The sequence below is a fragment of the Cavia porcellus genome, unplaced genomic scaffold (assembly GCF_034190915.1).
Source record: "Cavia porcellus strain 051 isolate PalLab524CR breed Dunkin Hartley unplaced genomic scaffold, mCavPor4.1 scaffold_30, whole genome shotgun sequence".
NCBI classification, from domain to species: Eukaryota; Metazoa; Chordata; class Mammalia; order Rodentia; family Caviidae; genus Cavia; species Cavia porcellus.
In genome coordinates this window covers 19,642,738-19,666,353 of record NW_026947513.1, presented here as the reverse complement: position 1 = coordinate 19,666,353, position 23,616 = coordinate 19,642,738, and the positions used below count along the sequence as shown (strand labels likewise).

The following is a 23,616-nucleotide window of genomic DNA, read 5'->3' as shown; positions in this document are numbered from 1 at the left end:
GGGAAGAAGCAGACCAATCAGAGGATCTTGAGAGACACTGAGGCCGCTACACCCATGACTCTTCGTGCAGGATGAGAACAAAGACCTGTGTGGGACCTGAGGCTGAGAAAGACAGGAGGCTCCTGGGAGGAGGTCAGCACTGGAGGTTAGAGACCCCTGGGAAGGCGGGCAGGGGGGAAGTCCTGGCCAGTTCGGGGAGGAGGTAAGCATGCAGAAGAGTGTCTGGGATGGGTGAAGAGCTTTGATCTGGGCCTCGCTGAGCTGTCAGAGGGAGACACTGATGACTGCACAAGGCTCTGAATGTATCTGAGGCTCCCGAGTTATATACTTGGAAACAGTTAATGGAAACTTCATTTTCCCCAGTAAACAGAGCCCAGGGCCTCACACATGCCAAGCAGGTGCTCTGCCACTCAGTTACACCTCAGCCCCTGCTTTAAACATGTAGTCACTTGCTTTTAAAAAAAAAAAAAAAAAGGCAGGGGAGAGGACTGGGGATTTAGCTCAATGGCACAAGCACCTGCCTGGCAACTACAAGACTGTAACCCTAACCCTAACCCTAACCCTATATATATATACACACACACACACCTGGGCCAGGCGTGGTGGTGTGCACCTGTAATCCTAGCACTTAGGTGGCTCAGGCAGGAACATCACTGTGAATCTGAGGCCAGCCTGAACTGCACAGCAGGACTCTGTCTCAAAAACAAAACAAAAAATTTTAAAAAGACCTAGTTTTGTTAGTCACAGGAGAGTCATTCAAGCCTTGAACACTACGGAGCCAGAAACTTATAGCGTTACCACACAGGGATGGTGATCAAGTCTGAAACCTGGCCAGAAACTGGGAAGAAAGGGTGCCAGTGCCTGGCAAAATAAGACACCATGAAGGGCCCTTACTTCACAGCAACCCTGCTCCTTGTCTCTTTTTTTTCTGAACACACAGATAAGAGACCACTCAGAAGGTTCCATATCTTACTGTTTACTGTTAGTAACTTGGAGGTGTGCAGGTGAATATATATCTTAATTTTTTTGTTTGTTTATTTTTGAGACAGGGTCTCACTAATTTGTTCAGGCTGGGCAAGGCCTCAAATGATACCTGGCTCAAAATTAAAAAGGGCTAGAGAGGGTAGCTCAGGGGTGGATGACTGGCCTAGTATGCACAAGGCCCTGGCTTCAGTCCCTGGTGCAGCAATTTAAAAAAAGGCCAGGCATGGTGGCTCAAGACTGTCATCCCGGCATTTAAAAGGCTGAGGCAAGAGGATGCTTCAAGTTCAAGGCCAGCCTGAACTACACAGCAAGACCAAATCTCAAAGAATAAAAATGGGCTGGGGATTTAGCTCAGCGGCTCAAAGCACTTGCCTGGTACACTCAAGGTCATGAGTTTGATCCCTAGTACCAAAAAACAAACAAATAAGAATATATACTATAGTTCTTATTTGGACAAAAAAAAGTTATGTAGATTTTATGAGTGACTGGAGTTAGAGAAACATAGTAGTGGATGGCATAATTTTTTTTCTCTGGTCTTTTTTGAGATGGGGTCTCCATATGCAGTTCAGGCTGGCCTTGAGCTCACTTTGTAGCCCAAGCTGGTCTCAAACTCAAAACGATCCTCCCACCTCAGCCTCCCACTCCTCAGCCGAGTTCTGGAAGTACATGTGTGACCCACCACACCCGATTTTAATTATTAACCTAAAGCTAGGTAATTATCAGGGATGTTAGCTTTTCTAAGATTAATGCCCAAGCCTACATGGTGGCAAGATATATAAGTGTAAATTACAATGTGTTTTCTGTTTGCTTGCAATGATTTTCAGTTGTGACCCAAGCATCTACAGAGGTGCTTCTTCAACCCTGCAAGTAACAAATTTAAATATAAGTAAATATATGTGTGTGTGCATACCTGGATATATGTGACACATATACAGTACAATATAGGTGTGAAACTACCTACAAAGCTATTACGTAAAAAGCAACAGATCTGGGTATGGCAGACATACCTATTACCCCAGCACTCTGGGAGGCTGAGGCAGGAAGCCTTCAAGTTTGAGTGCAATCTGGGCAATTGAGCAATTTAGTGACACCTGCCTTTAAAAAAGGCAACAGACACGCAGGGTTTTTGGTCAGCATGGAACCGAGCACACATGCATACCTTTCCCCTTCAGGGGACAATGACACAGTGAGGGGCAGAGAGAGCGGGGAAGTGTGACTTGAAGGGGCCTCGGGTTGTGTCTGTGTCCTGAGTGGGGAGGAGCAGAGGACGGTGCTCACTGGACCCCTGCAAGCACAGTGGGGATGAGCTGCTGAGCACAGACCTGGGGCTCAGCTGCCCAGAGGCCACAGGACAAGCAGCCAGAGCACCAAGTCCTCCTCCCAGCCCAAGGACTAAGCAGGGCAAAGGCACCAGGGAGCTAGGCTCTGAGGCACCTGCCTGGAATCCCAGCATTTTTGAAGGCCGAGGCAGGAGGACTGCAAGTTTGGGCCCTGCTGGGGCAATTTTCAGAACCCTATTTCCCACATATATAAAAAGTGGGGAGCAAAGGCCCTGAATTCAGCCCCAGCACTACACACACAACCACATGTGTGGACACTTGTGCACATGCACAGAGGTACCACAATGAGGTGTGCTCTTCCCTGAAGAAACAGAATAAATACAGGAAGAACTACACAATGAACAATGTTCTATATCACATTTTAGAAAACCATCTGGATTCATCACTTCCATTTTTAAAAATGCATGCCATTGTTCTGCACAGAGAAAGACAGTATGCACAGTGAAAAACGCCAAATGCTAGTTTTAATATGGGAGACCACTGATGTGATAGGAAACCGTGGTGCTCATTTCTCTCCCCACCCATTTCTGGGGATTAAACGCAGGTCCTTCTCACTGAGCCACATCCCCAGCTCCTCTTCCTCTATTATTTTTTTTTCCTCTATTATTTTCAAACAGGGTCAGTTGCTCAGGCTGGGTTCAAACTTGTGATCCTCCTGCCTCAGCCCCCCAGAGCACTGGGATTATAAGTGTGCACCACCAAATTTGGCTCTAGATTTCTGCATAAGCTTCTTGCCATATCTGTCTGTTTAGATGCACACCTTATACATGCATGTTTCACTGTTTAGAGGAACAATGGCTCTGCCCTGGCCTTCTAAGATTCCAGTTTGGGGTGATGCTGCATGCCTGTGATCCTGGCACAGGGGAGGCTGAGGCAGAAGAATCACGAGTTCAAGGCCAGCCTGAACTACACGGTGAGAGCCTGTGTTAGGAAGCAAAACCAAAATAAAACTCCATTTTGGCTGCTCTTGTTAAACGGGAGGGAGGATGGCTCTGTAGCACATGGGACCTGGCACCTGTGTCCCACTTGTGGCCTTGGTATAATGTCAGCTAAGAAGGACTAAGTACATGATGCATCAAAACAAGGCTACCTGCGAGTCCATTTTTAATCAAGCATTTCCTGCTTTTCTTTCACATTTAAACTTAACTAGAAAACATCCTGAGATTGCAAGATGTTTCTTTTTTCAGTATTGAGGATTGAATTCTGTGCTCTTTAACTGAGCTACATCCTCAGCCTTTTTTATTTTTCATTTTGAAGCAGGGTCTCCCTAAATCACTAGTTGTCCAGGCTAGGCTTGAAGTTTCCATCCTCCTGCCTCACCCTCCCAAGTGCTGGTATTATAGGCACACACCACCGTGCCTGGCCTGTTTTTTTTTAATCCTCATAAAGGAAATGTAACATTGATATACAGGTAACAATGACTTGCAAAATCTCCGGGAAGTTTTAATGCTAAACTATAATTAATTATCATGTTAGTAAACTCTTACAAAGCTGTTTCATGATTACACAACAGGCAGTTATTTATTAGACAAAGAATGCCAGATGAAGGACTGTAATGAAGTGTGCATGGCTTACTGACATTTCTCCCAGCACAAGGTAAGCCACAGCAGCCGCTCATCCGGCCACGCGCACAGCTTGGGGGCAGCTAGCAGCAGTTTGCAGCTCTTGCAGATCTGGTCTAAAGTTTAAAGGCATTTTATTTTTCTTTTAGCCACTAGATTTTTCAGGAAAAATTCACCTATTTGGGAAAAATAAAAATACATTAATATGAGTTTAAAGTAAACAATAGTACTACTATTTCAGAACTGTGCTTCAATATTTCCCTCAGGAAGACTTTTATACTTATTAGCATTTCTCCTTAAACCCCAAAGATGGTGTTTTTTGTTTTGTTTTTTTATTGGTACCAGAGATCAAACTCAAGATTGCGCGCTTGCAAGGCAGGCGCCCCAAAGACGGCATTTTTTGAAATATTTCCTGTATCTTTGGCCCTTCCTCACTGTTCTTCTTTTAAAAATGTATCACTACAGTCTCAACTATTACTCTAGAAACACATGGTGCAGGAGGACAAGGGAGGCCCTGCTTGCTCTGAGGCTGCGTCTGCGGATTTCCCCACTCTGGGAACAACTGTCCCTCAGCGCTGAGTCCTGCTGTTGGCAGAAGCCATCTTTGCCTCATGACAGCCTGCACCTGCAGCTGGGAAACACCGCGCTGGGCCGCGATGAAGGCTGCTCTGCACCTCCCTGCAGCAAGGGGCTCTGCACAGCAGGCAGCTCCCAACCTGCAGCGCACAGGGCATCCGTGGCGTCAGGAAGTCTGAGCCCAGCTCGACCCTTACTCAGGCCTGATTTGATTTTAGTAGGGGTCTGACGCCTGGCTGTCAGCTCACACGTGGTGGAACTGCAGTGACTGCATCCAAACTCAGTCACCCAGAGTCCCAGGACCCGACCCAGCCAAATGACCTGCAGGGCTCTGCCTGAGCAGAGCCGTCATCCCCATCTCTGTCTAAGGGTCTGGCCAGAATCCAGTCTTTTACTGGTAGTTTGCTTTATTTATTCACTTATCTACTGGTAATTTTTTAAAAAACACATTAAAAACTTACTTCCTTGGGGCTGGGGATTTAGCTCAGCGGCACAAGCGCCTGCCTTGTAAGCAGGCAGTCATGAGTTCAATCCCCAGTACCGATAAAAAGGAAAAAGACCAAAAAAAAAAAAAACTTACTTCCTTACATGTGTTAGAAATTTTTCTGTATGGGACTGGGGATTTAGCTCAGCAGCATAAGCACCTGCCTTGCAAGCAGGTGGTCGTGAGTTCGATCCCTGGTACCAATAAAAATGAAAAAGACAAAAAAAAAAAAAAGAAAGAAATTTTTCTGTAAAAAGCTTCAGTCAAATGAGATTATTCTGTATCAACCTCTCTATAGCTGATATTGGTTCATCCCTTACTTTCAGTTCGCCAGTAACCCTGCTTGAAGATGAAGTCACCTGTAATTACTGCTTGTGTCAGCCAGCATAAATTAAATTCTTGGGTTTTATAACCAGCATAAACAATGTCGTACCTTTTTTTTTGAAACAGGGTCTCACTTTGTAATCTAGGATGGGCTTGAACTCATGACAATCTTCCTGCTCAGCCTCCTGAGTGCTGGGATTACATGAGTATGTCACCATGCCTGGCTTAATTTCTTTTTTTTTCCTAATCGGTACCGGGGATCAAACTCACGACTGCATGCTTGCAAGGCAGGAGCTTATGGTGCTGAGATAAATCCCCAGGCCCAATTTAAGGTTTTTGTTTTTGTTTTTTTGATGGTACTGGGGATTGAACTCACAACCTCAAGCTTGCCAGGCAGGTGCTTATGCCAGTGAGCTAAATCCCCAGCCCTTAAATTTCTTTATAGGAACACATTGACTACTATTAATACTTCAGCATTAGCTTTTCAAATATAATTCATGCTTAAGTTAAAACTCAGTGGTTTAGACCCCAATATATAAGAAATTATTAATAATATCAGCCAGGTGTGGTGGCATACACTGGTAATCACTCTTGGAGGCTAAGGCAGGAAGATTGTGACTTAGTAAGATCCTGTCTCAAAACAAAGGGCTGAGGGCTGAGGATATAATTCAGCAAGAAGGCCCTAGGTTCAGTCCCCAGGGCCACAATATTCACCTATTTTATTTATTTATTTATTTGTCTTTTTTGTTGTTTTTATCGGTACCAGGGATCAAACTCACGACTGCCTGCTTGCAAGGCAGGCACTTATGCCGCTGAGCTAAATCCCCAGCCCCCTTAATCACTTATTTTATTTTTTATTTTTTTTGTCTTTTTCCTTTTTATCGGTACCAGGGATCAAACTCACGACTGCCTACTTGCAAGGCAGGCGCTTATGCCGCTGAGCTAAATCCCAAGCCCCTTAATCACCTATTTTAGACACATCCAAAAACACCTAGCTCTTTATTTATTACTTTTTTTTTTTTTTTTTTTAGTATCAGGAATTGAACTTAGGACCTCATGTTTGCCAGGCAGTACTGCTGAGCTATATTCCCAGCTCCTCATTATAACTGTTAAGTCCAACTGAAAGGAACAAAAAAAAAAAAAAAAAAAAAAAATCACATTTTTTAGATTAAAGTCAGTCTTTGGATATGTTCTCAAGGACTTTCTCATGGCCACTATCCACTTTTTATCCCTTGGAAAAAATATTTTTATTTTCATACTTCAGCTTGAGCAACCAGACAAGAGCTGAATTCCAGAAGTGAAAAATTACATTATAGCTTATTTTGTGTTACCTCTACGGGTAAAATACAAAGAAATTAACAGTGTGAGCAGCAATACTATCAAAGTTCAGTGCTTAAATTGATCTCAAACTGGGACTCTGCAGATGCAGCCGGTATCATTTGCAAATGATACACATCTCCCAGAAAACCTTATTACATGCTTGACAGGCTTCGCCATTCCTGCATAATCCACTGCCAAAACCCACACACAAGCACCGGAATAAATGAAGTGTCCTGCTTCCCTCCCGGGGGCGGACACATCAAGCATGGGGTGGGGTGTGGAACAAGCGGTGGCAGGAAGCCGCGGCCTTGGCCTCGGCCTCGGCCCCGGCCACGACCCCGGGGAGGGCGCTCCACAGGCCGCTCCGGCCAGCACCTTTGCTTTCTCTGCCAAAAGACAGAGAAACCGCGGGCTGTTCCGATCTGCCTCGCGGCTCCGCGCTCTGGGCAGAACTGAAGGCGGGAAGCTGGCTGTACCTCCTGCTGCATGTTCGCACACTCAGCTGCTGCGTGGCGGGTGCGCAGCGTGCCCGCCCGCCCAAACGGGAAGCACAGCGGGGCAGCCGGTCCCCAGCCCCAGCGTGCGGCCAGCTCACCTGCTTTGTATGAGGAACGCACCAGGGGGCCGCTCGCGGTGTAATGAAAGCCAAGTTCACTTCCTACTTTTTCCCAGTACTTAAACTTTTCAGGAGTAATGTATTCTTCAACCTAGATTAAAAGAATCGCTTCGGGTCAGATTCCAGGACTCCCGAACTGCTTCTGATTCTGTGGAAGCAAGGCGCGCTAACCGATCGCGCCCCTGGAGCGCGGATTCTGTTCCTGGATTCGGAGTGCATTCACAGTGGTCCTCCACTCGACAGACATCGCCAGGCCCCCAGCCCTGCCTCGGCACCTTGCCGGCCTCTATCAGACCGCAATCGCAGGGAGCTGGAAAGCGGGTGGGACAGTCTACTATGTGAGGCGTTCCATGGGACACAGATGAGAGCATCTCCAGAGAGTCTGCCTGTATTTTCCCACACTGATTAACATGTAGAGTCCAGAATTAGTAAGAGGCACCTGCGATTCCTGAGGAGAAAGCTGTCTTACTCACCTTGAATCTTCTGCGCAGCATTCTGACTGCTACACGGTCACTATTTAATGCCAGATTCTACAAACAGCCACACTGCCGACTTCCTCACTCTGAATGTGGCTCCTCATGTAACTCACACACGTCACAGGATCACCAAGTGTCACTCATTGCAATTTCCCAGTGTGTTTATCTTTTGTCTCTCAGTGCACTTGAGTTATACAATTTGCATAGCACAGAACAGTGCCAGGGTAGCTGCTTTATGCAGATAATAAAATGGAAACTGAGACTCATAAATATACATGGAATATTATACTAAAAGCCAGTAGTTTCTTATTTTTATCTGGGGACAATGAAGATACAATTCAAATTACCAAGAAACATTTGGCAATTCAAGATCTCTGCACTGTCAGGCGTGGTGGTGTAGGCCTGTAATCCCAGCTCTTGGGAGGCTGAGGCAGTCTCCCAACTTGAGACCACCCTGGACTACAAAGTGAGCTCAAGGCCAGCCTGAATTGCATAGCAAGACTCCAAGTCTCAAAAAGACAGACAAACTAACAACAACAAAAACCAAAAGATCTCCATACCTTAAGGTGGCGTTTTGTGGGCTGCATATACTGTCCCAAAGTTAGACAATCCACATCTGCTTCACGAAGTGCTGCGGGAAAATAAGTTACAATGCTATTTATTAGCAGGCACAGATCGAAGTATCATTTTCCTGAGGGGTGTTTCATAAGAGTGGACATGCTCATCTAAAATCCTCATGATGGAAGAAGAAGGTTATACTAGTCTTTCAAAGATATTTCTGTGGCAGTACCTAGGACAGGGACTGAACATGCAAGAATGATTAACACAAAGCATGGGGGCCGACAGATGTAAGGACAAGGGCTCCTATACTGTGGACAGTGGTGGGACAGGGGTCAGGAGTGTTTAGAGGAGGGGCCTGCTAGGCAGGGAAGGTGAAGGCAGCAGTACATGGGAAAGCCTAAAGGCAACAGGCTTGCCCTCAGTGGACAAGGTAGACTCTCCAGGGTGTGATTTAACTCCTGACATACCAGAACTTTCTGAAGGACCACATCCATCGTAGTAAAGAGGAGCTTTTAATTAACCATTTGAACTTAGTACTTTTTGAACTACTAATAACTATAAGTAAGTCAAAGGCCCTCAAAGAAAATAAAAACTTTTTTTTTTTTGGTGCCAGCAGATTGAACTCATGACCTCATACTTGCCAGGCAGGCGCTTATGCCACTAAGCTAAATCCTCAGCTCCCCAGAAAATAAAAACTTTTGTATTTCAAAGTTTAAAAAGACTAAGAGGACAGATGTGACGGCACATACTTGTAATCCCGGCACTTGGGAGGCTAAGGTAGGAGCATAACTGAGTTTGAGGCCCACCTGGGCTAAATAGCAAGACTCTGTCTCAAAAAACAAAATGAATAGAGTAGAACAGAACAGCATAGGAAAAAGAAAAGGCCAAGAATCACAAAGCAAATGCGCTTATGAGAAGGAGGTTCGGCGAAGTCCGAAGCACTCCATGTTACATGACAATGTTCCACACAGGCACTCCGCAAAGGCCTGCACTGGTCTTAGTCATCTGCAAATTATCAAGGCTTGGTACCTGACTGGCTCTTAAAAATTGTCCAGTGCAAAAGATGCATGAGCTGGACAAAATGGCACACACTTGGAATCTCGGCGCTCTGGGCTGAGGCAGGAGGACTGCACGCGCAAGCCCTCCTGCATGGGCAGCTTTCCAGTTTAGAAAGACTCTGTATTACTAAACAAAACAAGCAAAAAAGCCTGACGATATATTTCAATGTGAAGGCCTTGGGTTCAGTTGCCACTACAATGAAAAATTAAAAAAAGAGAGCAAGACAGAGAAAGAGAGAAGTAGCTGAAATAATTTTTCACTGGCTGAATGGGTGAAGAATAAAATGGGATACAAACTTCAGCCAGGTTTGGGTGCTGGAATCCCAGCTACTCAGAAGGCTGAGGCAGGAGGGAAAGCTGGAAGCCAGCACGGGGAGGTACGCAGCGACAGCTACCTGTCCGGTGTGTGCAGGGCTGGAGGTCGGGAGCCGGTGCTGCTGAGGAGGGGCATGCAATGGCCAGTGGTGCACCCCTGTAATCCCCGCGTGGGGGAGCCTGAGCAGAAGGGGCTGGCAATTCTAGGTCTACCTGGGCAACGAAGCTTGTCTCAAAATAAAATTTTTAAAAAGGGCTGGGGAGGTAGCTCAGTCACAGAATGCTTGCCTAGGATGGATAATATTTAGTCTGCAGTATCCCAAACCCTCCAAAAGGGACAGAAACTGCGTAGCCCGAACTTCATGTGTATCATTCAATGGAAGTGTTAAAAAGCACACTTGCAGGTCAGCGATTTAGCTCAGTGCTATAAGCACCTGCAAGGCGAAAGCAAGATCTTGAGTTTGATTCCCATACCAAAAAAAAAAAGAAAGAAAAAGAAAAGGAAGCACACTTGCCTTTCATGTTGAATTTACAACCATGGACTTTTTTGAGTGATGGGAATCAAACCCTGGGCCTCACATGTGCCAAGAGAGCTGTGCCCGGGGCCTGAGGAGGTACCAATTGGACAGGCCTTCAAAGTGGGGCTCCTGCTAGTCCTGCATGACTCCAGTTAAATGCGAACGTTTTCCATTTCTTAGTTTCTTTACCTTTCATTGTTGCATACACTTGCTCATCATTCTCGCCCAAACCCAACATTATTGATGTTTTCGAAATAACCCCCGGCTGGACCTCCTTGGCATGTCTGAGCACGCGCAGAGACTGGTCAAAGTTGGCCCGAGGATCACGAACCTTCCTGGAAAACAGTGGCGATGTCATCGTCCACGAGAGTGGCAAGTTCAAGCACGTCTATGGTTGGGGAGGCAACCGGAAAGACCTGCAGAGTAGTCTGCACGCTACCGTACCTGCCTTACACTGTTCAATGGTAGCGCTCAACCACAAACTCCTGTAACTTTAGGACAGAAAATGAGGCCTTTCTACCTCTGCTAGCATTTAAGCTTTCTTCAGGGCAGAGAAGAGTACATGAAGTCATTTTAAATGAGAGTTCTAAAGTTCAAATTTTAAGACTATCTGGCCCAGTCGAAAGACAAGAGAAAAAGGGCAAAAGTAAGACAATCTCCATATTGAACAAAGAAAAACGAACCCGAAACCGCATTCTGGGGGCTGAAACTTATGAGCCTTTTTTTTTCTAAAGCCTCAGCCGCCCTCTGCTGGCGAGATCACCTCACTGCGTGGTTCTGGAATTTTCACTGGAAAGGCTGCAGCTTAAGTGAAACTGGGCATTTGGCACCCACTGCTGGCTGTGCCGGAGTAGAGCCACGATTCAACAAAAGCGGAACCACCCTGGCTTCCAGGGGAGAAAAAATGGCCAGCAAGTTGCTGATGGCATTATTTGAATTCTAATGCAGCTTTATTTTCTGTAATCAATTTGTTGCTACTTTTTTAAAATCAGAGACTGGAAGAAAAAAATGTATGAATTTAAAAATAAGCATAAAACCAACAGTATAAAAAGTTATTACTAAAGTCAGACATGATGGTGTACCCCGTCATCCCAGCACCAGCCTACACTGCCTAGCAAGAACCTGTCTCCAAAAAAAGTAAATAAAAATTATTTTAAAAATACTTCTCCACTAAATTTATGTTCTAAAAATGCTTGTGATTTAGTATAAATGCTTATACTGTTTATTCAAAATGTTTTTGTTTTATGCACAGAATAATGTACAGAAGCTAATAAAATCACAGCCAAATATTTTTCTAAAATTAAAGGAAATGAACAATGTTAGTCTTGCCTGAGATTTATGATTTTCTATTTTAAAAATGTGAAAATATGCGGTATGCCAGTAATCCCGGCACTCAAGAGGCAGAGGATTACTGTGAGTCTGAGACCAACTTGGGCTACAAAAGTGAGTTTAAGGCCAGCCTGGGCTGCATAGTAAAACCCTGTGTCTCAAAAAGACAAAAAAAAGAATATAGTCATGTGGAATAACAATCTTTATTCCTAATTACTAAAATTACTAGGAAGACTGAAGAAATACTATCTGCTTTTTAAGGGATATTTAAAATACATCTGAGCAGTATCAGTTTTTTTTTTTTGTCTTTTTCCTTTTTACCAGTACCAGGGATCGAACTCACAACTGCCTGCTTGCGCCGCTGAGCTAAATCCCCAGTCCCAGAGCAGTATCAGTTTTTCTGCCACATCATTAGCTATATATTAGTGTATATATACGACAGGTCTACAGATACATTCTATGTGGTATAATTGAAACTATGGTGAATGTTTAAATTTTAGAAGTTTATTGTAGTTAATCACCATTAGTGTCCCTCAAAATACTTGTCACTTTAGACACATTGATCTCATCACTCTTGGCACTTTCTGAAGCACTCTGCAAGTCCTCTTTCTCGTCTAGCTGCACTGTTCTGGCTGTCTCCACATTCTGGCTGAGTTAAAAACATTTACTCTTCATGATCATGTTGACTTTGGAAGAGCCAGAGGTCACATTGTGCCAGACCCCAGACCTAAGGTGGATGAGGACACACTAATGTCTTCAAAGCCTGCTTTTCTGTTAGAGGGTTCTCTGCTGCAATATTCATTATTTTTTATCACACCTCATAAAGACACAGAGGATTTCTAGAATTGCTTCAGAAAGTCGCAAGTAAGGTGGGATAAGTGTGTTCAAAGCGAGGGGGAGTATTTTGGGGAAGGATAGATGACAATTTTTTTAAGGTAGTAAATATTTTAAAACTTAAACATTCATTGTATATTTTGATCACCTCTGTGTGTGATTTTTTTTTTTTTTTGTCTTTTTCCTTTTTATTGGTACCAGGGATCGAACTCATGACTGCCTGCTTGCAAGGCAGGCGCTTATGCTGCTGAGCTAAATCCCCAGCCCTGTGTGTGATTTTTTTTTACCCAGAATCTTACACATACTTTCCAAGTGTACAACTACTGAGCTACACCCCCTAACTCTCAAATGTATTTTAAACTTCCTTTGTTATGATAGCTAAAGCAATTGTTTATATATACTTTTTTTTCCCCATTTGAAAACTGTTCTTCATAAAAAGACAAAGGGGGCCAGGGATTTAGCTTACTGGCATAAGCGCCTGCCTGGCAAGCACAAGGTCCCAAGTTTGATTCCTAGCACCAAAAAAAAGAAAAAAATACCCATTGGTATTTGCCTTTTTTTTTTTTTTTTTTTTTTTGAGACAAGGTTTTGCTATGTAATTCAGGCCGGCCTTGAACTCACTATGTAGCCCAGCCTGACCTCAAACTTGCAGTGATCTGCCTATCTCAGCCTCCTGAGTGCTGGGATTACAGGTGTGCACCATGCCCAGTAGCATGCTATTTTTACAACAGAGAAAAAGGTGTTCATCAAAATATATTGTTAACAGTAATACTCACTACCACCTTAGTGTATGCATTTATGTGCATAACATTAACACTGAGGTGGCAGTAACTGATATTCCTAGGTGGAAATATAGGTGATATTTATGTTGTTATTGTTGGCTATGTTTTCTGATTTTTCTAGAACAGAAGAAAAAAGGAAGAAAAGAAAAATGGAAAGAAGGAAAGGAGACATGGAAGGAAGGTAGTTCAGTTTGGGAAAGTCGATTGCAAAGTTTGGCACTGAAAAGTGAGAACAAATTAGAATCGTGTGACTCTCCCAGCTCCCCAGCACGGCTGTACAGGAACTCACCTCTGTAACTCAGGAACTGTTTCTACATTATGTGCATAAACATCCAATCCTGACAGGGCGACCTTTTCTATTGCCTTAAGATCTCCTCGGAAGTCAGGGGTGAGGCATTCCACCAGAATTTTTGGATTCCTAGAGGGAAAAATGAAAGAAATATCAAACTAAGGAAAACTGGCAGCACTGTTACTTGAAACAAATTATCAGTACTCATCCAGTATTACTGACAACAGTGATCCTTAGAACTTTACTAAGCAAAGCCTGGGCATACAAGTGTTCATATATGAAACATTATATGAGAAAATAAAAACATACAATTGTACACATACAATGACTAAAACACATTTGCATGCAAATAATAATCACAATAAAAACAATTTTTTGGTAGTCAGAATAAAATTTGAGATTACCTAGAATACTTTTTTGTTGATACCAGGGATCAAAATTGGGACTTGCACTTACCAGGCAGGTGCTTGTGCCAACTAAGCTATGTCCCCAGCCCTTACCTAGATGTGCATGTGTGTGACACTGAGGATTGAATCCAGGGTGCTCTACCACAGAACTACATCTCCAACTCCCCTTTCTATTTCTGGGACACAGCCTCACTATGTACTTAAGACTGGCCTTGACTCATCATGTAGCTAAGGCTGGCCTCGAACTTGCAATGATTCTCCTGCCTCTGCCTCCTGAGTGCTGTCTAGCCCTCGTTTTGTATTTTTTATTATGAAATAAATCTTATTAAATTGTCCAGATGAGACTGGAATTTAAAATTCTCTTTTCTCAGCCTCCCAAAGTGGTGGGATTACAGGTGTGCACTACCATGCCCAGGTTAAAATTGTATAGACTTTTAAATCTAATTTGAGTACTTAAAAAACAAAAATCACGGGCCAAGGAATAAGCTCAGTATAAGTGCTTCTCTGGCAAGTGCAAGGTCATGAGTTCGATCGCCAGTACTAAAAAAAAAAAAAAAAAAAGAAGAAGAAGCTGGGTGTGTAGGGAGGCTGAGGCAGGAGGACTGTTGCGAGTTTGAGACCAGCCTGGGCTACATGGTGAGCTCAAGCCAGCCTGAACTGCATAGCAAGACCCTGTCTCAAAAAGACAAAAAAAAAAAAAAAAAAAAAAGAGTGGAAATCAGGGGACTGGGATATAGCTCAGCATCAGAGTACCTGCCTGGCAAGTGCAAGGTACTGAGTTCAATACTAGCACTCAAAAAAAAAAAAAAAAAAAAAAAAAATCAGTTACAAGTAAAATCATTTAAAGGAAATAGAATATGAAATATTAAAACTCTAAAATTCTGTTTAGAAAATTGAGATCTTTTAATTGAATGTAAATGTTATCATATTGCTTCACCTGATTTATTTTACCGTTCATCAAGTAGTGTTCTCCCTTTTTTCAGGCAAATTTTTTCTTTTTGAGATAGGGTCTCATTATGTAGCTCAGGTTGGCCTTGAACTCACTATGTGGCCCAGGCTGGCCTCAAATTCATGGCGATCCTTCTGCCTCAGCCTGTGCTGAGTGCTGGGATTACAGATATGTGCCACCATGACTGGCTCTAGGCAAATATTTCATAGTAATGTGGGTCTTAAAAGAAACTCTCGGGGCTGGGGATTTAGCACAGCGGCATAAGCGCCTGCCTTGCAAGCAGGCAGTCGTGAGTTTGATCCTTGGTACCGGTAAAAACGAAAAAGACAAAAAAAAAAGAAACTCTTCTGGGCTGCTGAAATATGAATTTACTTAGAAGAAGTACAAGTTAACATTAATCTTATTTATATTGTAGCCGTGTCTATTCACTTAAGCATTAGTGTCAACGAGGTCACAGAGCTGTTCTCTTTGACAAAGAGTAGAAATAATTCAGCATTGACCAATTTTTTCACAAAGCCAGTGGCAAAGTTCTCCTGAGAAAACAGGAAAGACCACACAGACTCTCATGAATGCAGACACTGAAGGGGCATGTCCTTTAACGCTGTACTGAGCTATATCCCCAGCCCTTTTTATTTTGAGACAGGGTATTACTGTGGTGACTTGTGGTCGTCCTATCTCAGCTTCCTGAGAATTGGGATTATAGGTACATCCCACCATGCTGACTTCCCCAATTTTTTTTTAAACTGCAAATTGTGACCCACTTATGGGTTGTGCAAGTCAGCAGGTTGTAAATATATTTTTAAATGAACTATAATAAAAGGAAAACAGGAAACAATGAGAAATCATTGAAAAAACATTTACTAAGTATGCTAGAAATTAACATTTCTCTTTTTCTTTTGGTTTTGTTTGTTTGTTTTGGTGGTACCGGAGATTGAACTCACAACCAGGCGTTCACCAGGCAGGTACTTATGCCACTGAGCTAAAACCCCGGGCTGTTTGTTTCTTGAGACAAAGTCTCACTACACAGTTCACGATGGCCTTGAATCCTAGTGATCTTCCTGCCTCAGTCTCCTGAGTGCTGGGATTGCAGGTATGTAACACCATGCCTGGCTTGTATATCCCCCACCTTTTTTTTTTTTTTTTTTTTGAGACAGGGTCTTGCTGTATAGTTCAGGCTGCCCTTGAACTCACTATGTAGCCCAGGCTAGCCTCGAACTTGTGGCAATCCTCCTGCCTCAGCCTCCCGAGTGCTGGGATTACTGGTGTGTACCACCAAACCTGGCTCAAAAGTCCTTTTTTTTTTTTTTGGTGCCGGGGATTGAACTCATGATGTCACGCTTGCCAGGCAGGTGCTTAAGCCACTGAGCTAAATCCCTAGCCCCCAAAAATCCCTTTTAAAACACTATTTATTTTACACCAGGAATTGTACTCATGACCTCATGCTTGCCAGGCAGGCACTTATATCACTGAGCTAAATCCCCAGCTCTTTAAATGCTATTTTAAATGCATAGTATTAAAATATTAGTAAAAATGTGGATTATGGGTAAAATCTCCAGGGCATATAAATATGGATGAAACCTTTATTAAGAAATATATATTTTTTTACCCCCTGACTGACATGCTTTAAAATTTTGTTATAGTTTTTTTCTTCGTCGTTCTTTTTATCTATGAATAAAATGGATTTGGAAAAAACCCTCTAACTTAGAGAAAAAGTATATATTTTTATAGTGTTGAAGTTTATCTCATTCTAAGTACTTTAAAATGATGATTTATCAAAACCAGTGCTAAGAAGACTACAGTTTAACAATTTTTAAGAAATCACTCAGTTTTAGCCAGATGTGATGGTGCATTGGGAGGCTGAGGCAGGAGAACTGTCGCAAGTTCAAAACCAGGCTTGGCGACAAAGTGAGTTTAAGGCCAGCCTGAACTGCATAGTGAGACTGTGTCAAAAAGACCAAAAACAACAACAAAAAAACCCTCAGTTTTTGCCAGGCTAAGACAGGAGGATCGCTATGAGTTCAAGGTCATCCTGGGCTATACAGTGAGACCTTGTCTCAAGAAAGCAAACCGGGGCTGGGGGTTTAGCTCAGCGGCATAAGCGCCTGCCTTGAAAGCAGGCAGTCGTGAGTTCAATCCCCGGTACCAGTAAAAAAGGAAAAAGACAAAAAAAAAAAAAAAGAAAAGAAAAGAAAAGAAAAGAAAGCAAACCATAGTAAAGCACAGCACCGCACTCAGTCTAGCTATCACTCAACTATGAAACAGGGGAAAGGGTTTTATGTACCAGTGGCCAAGGACATATTTGTACCACTGAGTTCTTAACATTTTCTGCAAATACTGTATGCTTCTACATGTACAAATATGTTCTTTCTGGAGATTTTCCAGCAGATTTTCAGCAAGATGAAATCCCTCACAAGGTTAATAATCATTGTTTTAAGGAGACGACCTTAAACTGAAAATCACAGGAGTCCAAAAGGTCCTTAAAGCATACACACAAATGCAAAACCAAGTACCTTTCCTTCAAGTATGACACAGTCTTTGCAATGTGCTCGGCTCCCCCATCAGGTAGATCTAGAAACAAAATCCACTGCTCAAGGTGATGTCATCACATAGGAAAAGTCAGCTGTGGGCAGAGACTATGGCAACACTAACCATCTCGATCCACAGATGTCAGGACAACATAGTCCAGGCCCCACTCTGCGATGGCCTGGGCGGTATTGTAGGGCTCGCTGGCATCCAGGGGAGGTGGGTTTCTTGCAGTCTTCACAGAACAAAATCGGCAACCTCTTGTGCATGTGTCACCCATCAGCTAGAATAGAGATTCAAGTCAGACAGGAGTATAATGTTGAAAGCAAGTGGCACAGAATATGAACAGATTGAGTCTGTTTATAAACATCTGAAATGCATAGAGCATATCATTAAGGATTATAAACATGTAAAACCAGAAAGAAAATGAAATGACAAATCCAGAATTAATAGCATTAAGGGAAAAGGAGAGGTGATAGGGCCTCGGAAGGGACACACAACCCAGATTTTAAAATTCAACTTAAAAATGGGATCCTAATACACATTTAGCGTACATACAGGGGACTTCAAAGCTAAGGCAAGTATCAGGGTATCTGTTGTACAAATACTCTTCATAATGTATAAAGATCTCTTCATATCTCTTCAGTAAGTAGGGTTTGCCTGTTTGCAGTACACAATGATTACACCCACTGTGGGGATTAAAACATGTACATAACACATCTTCACGGCTGTAACTTCCTCCTTCCCTCCCCACTGCAACCAACAGATCAGTGTGCAGACTTCTGCTAGAAGGCACAGCTCCTTCTTGTTAAATAGGTAAGATAGAAACATGTAAGACATCATCAGGAAGAGTGTTAGTGTTTCCAAAAGTGAATAGAAGAGGCGTCTCAAGGCAGCACACGGGTAACTCTCAGACAGATGGGAGAAGCAATGGTAGATTGATTTGGAGGAGGTGATGCACAGCGGGTTAGATTGTTTGGTCAGCTTTTATTGCCTTGTACGTCTCATAAACTCCTTTGTAATGAAAATTGAGAGCAGAGGTTCTCGCTGCACATTTTGAGGAGGGGGACAGGAGCGCCTCCATTTCTACACTAGCGCTGGAGGCGGGGCTGGCTTTACCATGATCGTGGCTGTGGCAGTGGCATATTCACCACCTCCCCAACACTCTCCAATATTGGGACATCGCGCTTCCTCACATACCTGTCAGGAAAGGGATCAGAACAAAGTCAGGGGCAAAATACCAACCAACTGAACAGTTATTAAACACTTAAGCTGCCCACTGTTTGCTACTTTTTTTTTGTTCCTGTAGTAGAGATTGAACTCTGGACCTTGTACAATCTAGACAAGCTCTTCACTTTTGAGCTGCAAACCCAGCCCTTTTAAAAACTTATTTATTGGGCTGGGGATTTAGCTCAGTGGCATAAGCGCCTGCCTTGTAAGCAGGCAGTCGTGAGTTCGATCCCCGGTAATGCTGTAAAGGAAAAAGACCAAAAAAAAAAAAAAAAAAAAAAAAAAAACCCCCAAAAACTTATTTATTTATTTAGTACTAGGGATTGAATTCAGGGCCTTATGCATAGTAGGCAAGCACTCTACTACTGAGTTATATTCCCAACCCTAAAATTTTTCTTTTAGATGGAGTTTTCCTAAGTCGTCCAGGTTGGTATTGAATTCAGAATCCTCCTACTTCAGCCTGCAGAATAGCTAGGATAATTGGCATGTAGCTGCCTACCACAACATATCCTATTGCCTTTCCAACAGACGTACTTAATTCTAACATAAAGTAAACAAGTGTGGCCAGATGGTATGTGCCTGTAGTCTCAGCTACTTCGAAGGCTGAAGTAGATGATATGAGTCCAGGAGTTTGAGATCAGCCTGCAGGACCCAGCAAGACCCTAACTTGAAACAAACAAAAAGCCAAACTGGTAGAATGGTGGTACATGTGCACTCAGGACTCGAAGGCAGGAAGATCATGAGTTTGAGGTCTACCACATACATAGTGAGTTCAAGGCCAGCTTGAGCTACATAGTGAGATCATGTTTCAAAAATCTACAAAAATAACAAAGACCTCAAACCAACAACAACAACAACAAAATATAGCATCACAAGTTTCAGGGAATATCTGGAGATGTCAAGAAATACAATCATCTTTGTTCCTTTTGTGGATCTTTTTGGTGTACGGGTGTGCGAGCATTCAACCACTGAGCCACACCCCGTCTTTTTTTTTTTTTTTTTTTTTTTTAATCAATACCAGAGATCCAACTCATGGCTGTGTGCTTACAAGGCAGGCACTTATGCTGCTGAGCTAAATCCCCATCCCTTTTTTCATTTTGAGACAGTGTTTTGTAATTTCCCAGGATGACCTCAAACCTGCAACCTTCTTGCCTCAGTCTCCTGATAGCTGGAATTTTCCAAGCTACTATACTTGGCTTGGAAAAATGACTTTAAATGCATTTTTGGAGGGAGTGCTGGGGATTGAACTCAGGCCCTCACTGAACCCCATCCTCAGGCCCTAAATATGTTTTTAATTACTGGGAATAATGCACCATTTAACATCACTATTTACTTTTCTTGCTGTTATGTATTTATTAATTTTGTTACAAATACATAGAAACAAACAAAAAAACACAAAAAGTATGTAGAAACATAGGTTCAGATTAACTCAGGAGGCTGAGGCAGGAGGATCATTGTAAATTCAAGACCAGTCTGGACTACAGTAAGCCCAAGGCCAGTCTACACTGCATAGTGAAACCTTGTCTCAAGACAAAAACAAAAAAACCTCATCAGATTAACACCAGCAGTTAGCACTGAGAACTTACTGTATGGAGATTTAAATTCCGCAGTGTATTTTTCAGTTTATTGTAATTTTTCCCCATTGGAATCTCAGTCTTTAGCCATGGAGGGAGTCTTAACCTAAGGAAAGCCAAACGTAATTGTCTTTTAAAACAAGTTGACAAGTAATCACAGTTTTGAAATTATTTTACTCTAGTACCAATGCTACTTATAAGATTTTTCCATACCTGTAAATTAATTCCTAATTTCTGCCATAGAAAAAGGAGCAAAGACTCAAAATTTATGCTTCCTTAGGACACTTTAGAGAATACGATGATGGATTCTAGCAATGTACTATGCTCACATCTGCCTTCTGCAAAGACACAAAGTTGCACTATTCTTGGGCTGAGGATTTAGCTTAGTGGCATAAGCTCCTGCCCAGCAAGTGCAAGGTCAGAGTTCAATTCCCAGTATCAGAAAAAAAAAAAAAAAGCAAATCTTTTGGCCAGGAATTTAGCTCAGCAGTGTAAGTGCCTACTTGGCAAACATGAAGTCATGAGTTCAATCCCCAGCACTAAAACAAAACAAAAAAACAAAGTTGCATTATTCTAATAAGTCATTGAATATTTCATTCCCTATGAAAAACACTACCAAAAGAACTATATTAACTCAGATTGTCTGTTTTTTTTTTTTTTTTTTGGAGACAGGGTCTCACTATGTTCAGGTTGGACTCAAACCATCCTGGCTCAGCCTCCTGAGTACTGGGATTATAGGCATCTATCATTGCACTCATTTTAATTATTATTAAAACAGAGGCCCATCAGTTACTATTTGTTCTATATTGTAGATTTCATAGGGGTTTTTGAGACATAGTCTTAATATGTACTTCAGGATAGCCTTGAAATTACTAGGTAGCCCAGCCTGGCCTTGAGTTTACAATGATCTTCCTGCCTCAGCCTGCTGAGTTCTGAGATTGTGGGTGTGCACCACCCTGCCCAACTAATGGTTATTATTAAATGGAAAAAAAATCTAAAGTTTCAAGTGTTGATTATACAGCCCTAACTCTATCCATCTATGATCTGCAAATTGTGAAGTAGTCTTCAAAACTATTTTTCCTCTGCATGAAATTCTCACCATTTAAAAAATTTAGGTAATATATCCACAAGTCATAGGTAAATGTGGAGAGGGAACAAGTCAGATGATAGTATCCACTTATAATTTAAAAATTATTAAAACCTAACAGATTAATAGCAAGGTGATAACCTTCAGTCTCTTAAGAATCAGTGGTTGAGGGGCTGGGGATTTAGCTCAGTGGCATAAGCGCCTGCCTTGGCAAGCACGTGGTTGTGAGTTTGATCCACAGGACCAATAAAAAAAAAAAAAAAAAAAAAAAAAAGAATCAGTGGCTGGGTAGAAAATGGGAATATAGTTGTTTTATGGATAAATTTTAAGGAAAGTGAAGAAAACTTGCCAAAGGCTACAAGAAAAAAAGTTTTAACAACTTTTATTTACCTGTTCTATATAGGTCTGTTATCACTTCTAATGATTTTTAGCTAAATTTAACAAGCTTGAAATTAGTCAAGTGTGATGGCACACACCTGCAATCCCAGCACTTGGTAGGCTAAGGCAAGAAGATTGCTGCAGAGTTTGAGGTCAGCCTGGGCTACAAAGTGAATTTAAGGCCAGCCTGAACTACATAGTGAAACCCTGTCTCAAAAAAATCATAAACCAAACCAAACCAAAACAAAATAAAAAAATATACTCTAAGGCTTGGTTATATCTGAGAAGAATGAAATAAAAGAATGGAACATTAAAATTGTCTCAAAATTTCATTTACCTTTCTCCTTTCTGGCGTTTTAAATTTTCTTTATATTCACTCCAGCTGCTCTTGTCTGCAAGATCACCTGATACAAAATCTTGAAGGTCTGGCCCATTTTGTAAAAATTCTTTTTTATCTGACAAGGAACTTAAAACTCTGAGTGGGCTGTGTAAACATCTTCCAAACACCTAAAAAAAAAAAAAAAAAAAAAAAAAGAGCATTATTGTACTTATTTAGTGGGGTCTAGAATAATGTATATTTATAATACCTAAAAGGAAGAGTAAAGCAAAGCATGTTTACTCCCAGCACTTGGAAGGCTAAGGCATAATTGCCATGAGTTGCAGACTTGTCTGGGCTACACAGTGAGTTCAAGGCAAGCCTGGACTACATATACAGACTATGTCTCACAAAAATAAATAATCAAAGCTAAAGAACAGGAATTAACAATTTGGGAACCTATCTAATTTGTCATACTTTTTATTTTTTGTTTTGTCTTTTTGAGACACGATCTTGCTATGCAGTTCAGGCCAGCCTTGAGCTCACTTTGTAAGGCCAAGCTGTTCTCGAACTTGCAAACGATTCTTTTGCCTCAGCCTCCCAAGTGTTGGGATAATAGGAGTGCACCACCACGTCTGGTTTAAATTACACCCTTTTTTTCCCTGCACTAATTACACCTCTTAACAGTGCTACAAGTTTGTTTTTGAGCAAATTTAAGCTGTAATGACTGGAGAAGCTGCCACAGATGTTTTCCATTTTTTTACTTGAGATAGAGATGTTTATTTTCTTGTATTTTTGCGACAGTTTCACTATGCAATTCAGGCTTGCCTTAAATTCAATGTGTAGCCCAGGCTGGCCTCGAACTCGCAGCAATCCTCCTGTCTCAGCTTTCTGAGTGCTGGGATTACACATGTGTGCCATCACACCCAGCTAGAGACAGAGACTCTTAAAAGGAAATTGGCAATAAATATCTTTAGTGTGAATAAGTGTAGAACTGAGAGGTAACGCTAGATTAGTTTTAAGACCTGGAAGCGGCACGGGGCGGGGGGGGGGGGACCTGGAACGAAGAAAACCAAACCTAACATGATCTTATTTTTCTAGGTTATGTTATTTCTGGGTTTAAACATGACAGGCCCTCAGTACAGCGCTGCACAGTGGCGAGTACACTTATCAATGTCTACAGCTTTAGTTTAGAGGATAGGTTCGTGTTCTCAGCGGTCAGGGTGGTGTCCAACACACAGCAAGAGCCCAATACGCAGTAGTTATTTGGGGTGCTTACTATAGTGTTCTAAAATAAATACAGGATACCAACCACTCCCAGCAGGGGAAACCAAAACGGAAGGAAGGAAGGAAAGAAAGAAAAAAAAAACAAAAACAAAAACAAAAAAACCTCAACACCAGCCCAGAGACAAAGAAAAGCAAAGCCCTAAACATCAGCCCAGAGAGACCTTCAAACAAATCAATATCATTGATTACTTCACCCGAGGATGTTAAACAGCAGAAAAAAAGCGCTTAGAACACTGCCTGATTGCACCGCTCTAGAAGCGCAGGCTTTCAGTGAAGGAAAATGAACCCTCCATCCCACGGTTACACCCTTCTTGCCCTGCCGCTCACCCGGGGCAGCAGGGTGCGGGCTGCGCTCCCGCAGCGTAGAGACATTCCCTCTCTAGGACCAGCAGAGTCGAGGGATGATGTGGTCACTAATCCCCAAGACGAAACAACTCGAAAAACCCGTCGCTCTGTTTACAACAAATCAATCGAGCTACTCAGTAATTGGCTACCTT

At 42.4% G+C, this 23,616-nt stretch overlaps 1 protein-coding gene across 2 annotated transcripts; it reads right to left on the bottom strand.

The window, feature by feature from the left end:
* Window positions 1-3,746: 3,746 nt before the first annotated feature.
* Lias (lipoic acid synthetase) lies at window positions 3,747-23,598 on the bottom strand. Of its 2 annotated transcripts, XM_003471545.5 has the most exons (11): window positions 23,447-23,598; window positions 21,854-22,023; window positions 20,064-20,157; window positions 18,367-18,447; window positions 17,374-17,530; window positions 17,235-17,292; window positions 13,369-13,497; window positions 10,324-10,469; window positions 8,243-8,313; window positions 7,186-7,297; window positions 3,747-4,062 (listed from the first exon to the last, which is right to left on the bottom strand). In XM_003471545.5, the coding sequence occupies exons 1-11, from the start codon at window positions 23,489-23,491 to the stop codon at window positions 4,010-4,012; spliced, it is 1,116 nt and encodes a 371-aa protein (XP_003471593.2). In that variant the 5' UTR covers window positions 23,492-23,598; the 3' UTR covers window positions 3,747-4,009. The 2 variants fall into 2 exon arrangements, with proteins under 2 accessions (XP_003471593.2, XP_063096599.1); XM_063240529.1 differs by lacking the exons at window positions 17,235-17,292; window positions 17,374-17,530; window positions 20,064-20,157.
* Window positions 23,599-23,616: the final 18 nt, after the last annotated feature.